The sequence below is a fragment of the Coregonus clupeaformis genome, unplaced genomic scaffold, assembly GCF_020615455.1.
Source record: "Coregonus clupeaformis isolate EN_2021a unplaced genomic scaffold, ASM2061545v1 scaf0678, whole genome shotgun sequence".
Classification (NCBI taxonomy): domain Eukaryota; kingdom Metazoa; phylum Chordata; class Actinopteri; order Salmoniformes; family Salmonidae; genus Coregonus; species Coregonus clupeaformis.
Window position 1 is genome coordinate 254727 of NW_025534133.1, and position 5743 is coordinate 260469.

A 5743-nucleotide genomic window follows, 5' to 3' on the forward strand; every position below is an offset into this window, starting at 1 on the left:
AGCTATATGTCTTCTCTCCTGTGTGAGTTCTCAGATGTACTATAAGGCCACTTGACTGCATAAAACTCTTCCCACATTGAGTACAGCTATATCATTTATCTCCTGCTATAAAGTTTATCTCCTGTGTTGTGTGTGTTCTCTGGTGTGATTTTAAATCTCTTAACCTAACAAAAGTCTTTCCACAGTCAGAGCAGTCGTAAGGTTTCTCTCCTGTGTGTGTTCTCAGATGTACTATCAGTGCGCTTGACTGAGTAAAACTCTTCCCACATTGAGTACAGCTATAAGGTTTCTCTCCTGTGTGTGTTCTCTGGTGCGCTATCAGGGAGGTTGAACGAGTAACACTCTTCCCACATTGAGTACAGCTATAAGATTTCTCTCCTGTGTGTGTTCTCTGGTGTTTCATCAGATCGCAAGATGCAACAAAACTCTTCCCACATTGAGTACAGCTATAAGGTTTCTCTCCTGTGTGTGTTCTCTGGTGCACTATCAGGGAGCTTGACCAAGTAAAACTCTTCCCACATTGAGTACAACTATATGGTGATTTCTCTCCTGTGTGTGTTCTCTGGTGTGATTTTTAAATTTCTTAACCTAACAAAAGTCTTTCCACAGTCAGAGCAGTCGTAAGGTTTCACTCCTGTGTGTGTTCTCAGATGTACTATCAGCGCGCTTGACTGAGTAAAACTCTTCCCACATTGAGTACAGCTATAAGGTTTCTCTCCTGTGTGTGTTCTCTGGTGCACTATCAGGGAGGTTGACCGAGTAAAACTCTTCCCACATTGAGTACAACTATAAGGTGATTTCTCTCCTGTGTGTGTTCTCTGGTGCACTATCAGGGTGTTTGGCCGAGTAAAACTCTTCCCACATTGAGTACAACTATATGGTGATTTCTCTCCTGTGTGTGTTCTCTGGTGTGATTTTAAATCTATTAAATTAACAAAAGTCTTTCTGCAGTCAGAGCAGTCGTAAGGTTTCTCTCCTGTGTGTGTTCTCAGATGTACTATCAGGGAGGTTGACCGAATAAAACTCCTCCCACATTGATCACAGCTACAAGGTTTCTCTCCTGTGTGTGTTCTCAGATGTACTATCAGGGAGCTTGACCGAGTATAACTCCTCCCACATTGATCACAGCTATAAGGTTTCTCTCCTGTGTGTACTCGCTGGTGTATTTTAAGTTCTGATGAAGACCTGCAACGTTTCCCACAGTCAGAGCAGCAGTGAGATTTCTTCCCAGTGGGTCTCAGATGGTTTTTCTTAAGGTGTTCTGATCTGGAGAGAGACCTTTCTGCCTCGTCAGCATCATGTTGTTGAGGCTCCCCAGAGGATCCACGATAGCCACGTCTGTCTCCTGTGTGAACGACAAAGTCAGACAGATGGTTAAAGAACCACAACAGCAGAAATACACTGTTTATTTGAGGTAAAAGGTGATACCCAGAGCGTACCCATGAAATTGTACAACAACTGACATCTTTAATTATTTGACAATTGTCTTAAGACAGTCAAGTGAGCAACAATAGTCATCTTTTGTCTTGTTTTCAGATTAGTAGTAACATCGATGATTCTAGGCTCGAAATAAGTTATTAAAGTTGGTAAAATCCTAAGCAGAGTGCCAGAAGACTTTTACTCTCCAATATAGGACCCTTTCTGTGTTTGCCGTTTGTTGCTATGCAACACAATTCGGCTGCAGAAACTCCTCCATGCTAATGCAGAAATCGCTAGTTATGGATGTAGTACATCTGCATGGAGCAAAAATGGTGAGCAAAGATTTTAGTTTTTCACAATGTATTCTGAATATTACCACACATTATCAGAGCAAGATCGGGAGTGCTACTCAAGGAAACTCACATTAAGCTCTGTGTCGTAAAATGCTCTTTGGCTACCTTTGCACACTAAGTGTATGCCAAATTGGCCCATAACTTCACCTAACAATAACATACAGTACCAGTCAAAAGTTTGGACACAACTACTCATTCAAGGGTTGTTCTTTATTTTTACTATTTTCTACATTGTAGGACAATAGTGAAGACATCAAAACTATGAAATAACATATATGGAATCATGTAGTAACCAAAATAATAATAATAAAATAGTGTTAAACTAATCAAAATATATTTTATATTTGAGATTCTTCAAATAGCCACCCTTTGCCTTGATGACAGCTTTGCACACTCTTGGCATTCTCTCAAGCAGCTTCATCTGGAATGCTTTTCCAACAGTCTTGAAGGAGTTCCCACATATGCTGAGCACTTGTTGGCTGCTTTTCCTTCACTCTGCGGTTCAACTCATCCCAAACCATCTCAATTGGGTTGAGGTCGGGGGATTGTGGAGGCCAGGTCATCTGATGCAGCACTCCATCACTTTCCTTGGTAAAATAGCCCTTACACAGCCTGGAGGTGTGTTGGGTCATTGTCCTGTTGAAAAACAAATGATAGTCCCACTAAGCCCAAACCAGATGGGATGGCGTATCACTGCAGAATGCTGTGGTAGCCATGCTGGTTAAGTGTGCCTTGAATTCCTAAATAAATCCCATACAGTGTCACCATCACAGCACCCCCCACATCACCACACCTCCTCCTCCATGCTTCACGGTGGGAACTACACACGCGGAGATCATCCGTTCACCCACATCGCGTCGCACAAAGACACGGCGGTTGGAACCAAAAATCTCAATTTCCACCGGTCTAATGTCCATTGCTCGTGTTTCTTGGCCCAAGCAGATCTCTTCTTCTTATTGGTGTCCTTTAGTAGTTGTTTTTTTGCAGCAATTCAACCATGAAGGCCTGATTTACCCAGTCCCCTCTGAACAGTTGATGTTGAGATACGTCTGTGACTTGAAATCTGTGAAGTCTTTATTTGGGCTGCAATTTCTGAGACTGGTAACTCTAATGAACTTATCCTCTGCAGCAGAGGTAGCTCTGGGTCTTCCATTCCTGTGGCGGTCCTCATGAGAGCCAGTTTCATCATAGCGCTTGATGGTTTTTGTGACTGCACTTAAAGAAACTTTCAAAGTTCTTGAAATTTTCTGGATTGACTGACCTTCATGTCTTAAAGTTATGATGGACTGTCGTTTCTCTTTGCTTATTTGAGCTGTTCTTGCCATAACATGGACTTGGTCTTTTACCAAATAGGGCTATCTTCTGTATACCAACCCTACCATGTCACAACACAACTGATTGGCTCAAACGCATTAAGAAGGAAAAAAATGCCACATATTAACTTAAGAAGGCACACCTGTTAATTGAAAATGCATTCCAGGTGACTACCTCATGAAGCTGGTTGAGAGAATGCCAAGAGTGTGCAAAGCTGTCATCAAGGCAAAGGGTGGCTACTTTGAAGAATCTCAAATATAAAATACAGTGGTGTGAAAAAAGTATTTGCCCTCTTCCTGATTTCTTATTTGTTTGCCACACTTAAATGTTTAAGATCAAACGAATTTAAATATTAGTCAAAGATAACACAAGTAAAACACAAAATGCAGTTTTGAAATGAAGGTTGTTATTATTAAGGGAAAACTAAATCCAAACCCACATGGCCCTGTGGGAAAAAGGGTTTGCCCCCTACAACCTAATAACTGGTTGGGCCACCCTTAGCAGCAACAACTGCAATCAAGCGTTTGCGATAACTTGCAATGAGTCTTTTACAGCGCTGTGGAGGAATTTTGGCCCACTCATCTTTGCAGAATTGTTGTAATTCAGCCACATTGGAGGGTTTTCGAGCATGAACTGCCTTCTTAAAGGTCATGCCACAGCATCTCAATAGGATTCAGGTCAGGACTTTGACTAGGCCACTCCAAAGTCTTCATTTTGTTTTTCTTCAGCCATTCAGAGGTGGACTTGCTGGTGTGTTTTGGATCATTGTCCTGCTGCAGAACCCAAGTTCGCTTCAGCTTGAGGTCACGAACACATGGACGGACAGGATTTTTTGGTAGACAGCAGAATTCACGGTTCCATTTATCACAGCAAGTCTTCCAGGTCCTGAAGCAGAAAAACAGGCCCGGACCATCACACTACCACCACCATATTTTATTGTTGGTATGATGTTATTTTTCTGAAATGCAGAGGGTTTTTTTTTTTGGGGGGGGAATCAGCTTAATATTGCAGATAGATTGTATCTTCTATCAATGTAATTGTCTGCATCACTTCCAATCCCCCATGTTTATTTTTATATATATACTCCCCTTTATTACTTTTCAACCCCACCATCATTTCCCTACTTGGGGTAAATTAGTGAACAACAATGCCCAGGCCTCTACTTCCAGCCTATACTTACGATCTACCCCTTATGGACACAGTCAATTTTACAATAATTCTATTATATATATTATATATTTTTTTTGTTTTTGCTCCTGAACTTCTTCTACTCTCAACCTCTCCGATCATTTTCATGATGTCCATCCGGTTTGCTTCTATATTGCCATATCTGAAATGCAGTGTTACTTTTACGCCAGATGTAATAGGACACACACCTTCCAAAAAGTTCAACTTTTGTCTCGTCAGTCCACAGAGTATTTTCCCAAAGGTCTTGGGGGATCATCAAGATGTTTTCTGGCAAAAATGAGACGAGCCTTAATGTTATTTTTGCTCAGCAGTGGTTTTCGTCTTGGAACTCTGCCATGCAGGCCATTTCTGCCCAGTCTCTTTCTTATGGTGGAGTCATGAACACTGACCTTAACTGAGGCAAGTGAGGCCTGCAGCTCTTTGGATGTTGTTGTGAGGTCTTTTGTGACCTCTTGGATGAGTCGTCGCTGCGCTCTTGGGGTAATTTTGGTCGGCCGGCTACTCCTGGGAAGGTTAACCACTGTTCCATGTTTTCGCCATTTGTGGATAATGGCTCTCACTGTGGTTCGCTGGAGTCCCAAAGCTTTAGAAATGGCTTTATAACCTTTTCCAGACTGATGGATCTTTTGGTCTACTTCACGTTGTCAGGCAGGTCCTATTTAAGTGATTCCTTGATTGAGAACAGGTGTGGCAGTAATCAGGCCTGGGTGTGGCTAGAGGAATTGAACTCAGGTGTGATAAACCACAGTTGAGTTGTGTTATAACAGTGGGGGCAAACACTTTTTCACCATGTAGGTTTGGATTTAGTTTTCCCTTAATAATAACAACCTTCATTTCAAAACTGCATTTTGTGTTTACTTGTGTTATCTTTGACTAATATTTAAATTTGTTTGATGATCTGAAACATTTAAGTGTGACAAACATGCAAACAAATAAGAAATCAGGAAGGGGGCAAACACTTTTTCACACCACTGTATATTTTGATTTGTTTAACACTTTTTTGGTTACTACATGACTCCATATGTGTTATTTCATAGTTTTGATGTCTTCACTATTATTCTACAATGTAGAAAATAGTAAAAAATTAAGAAAAACCCTGGAATGAGTAGGAGTGTCCAAACTTTTGACTGGTACTGTACATGTACAAATTACCTCAACTAACCTGTATCCCAGCCCATTACCTCGGTACCGGTACCCCCTGTATATAGCCTCATTATAACCTGGACTAACCTGTATCCCAGCCCATTACTTCGGTACCGGTACCCCCTGTATATAGCCTCATTATTACCTGGACTAACCTGTACCCCGGCACATTACCTCTGTACCGGTACCCCCTGTATATAGCCTCATTATTACCTGGACTAACCTGTACCCCAGCCCATTACTTCGGTACCGGTACCCCCTGTATATAGCCTCATTATTACCTGGACCAACCTGTACCCCGGCACATTACCTCGGTACCGGTACCC

The 5743-nt window shown here is 41.7% G+C and overlaps 1 protein-coding gene across 1 annotated transcript; it reads right to left on the reverse strand.

The window, feature by feature from the left end:
- Positions 1-498: 498 nt before the first annotated feature.
- Positions 499-5520, reverse strand: LOC123485416 (zinc finger protein 239-like). Its single transcript, XM_045216319.1, has 2 exons — positions 5505-5520; positions 499-1465 (listed from the first exon to the last, which is right to left on the reverse strand). Exons 1-2 carry the CDS (start codon positions 5518-5520, stop codon positions 531-533), a joined length of 951 nt encoding a protein of 316 aa, XP_045072254.1. The 3' UTR covers positions 499-530.
- Between the last annotated feature and the right edge of the window lie 223 nt (positions 5521-5743).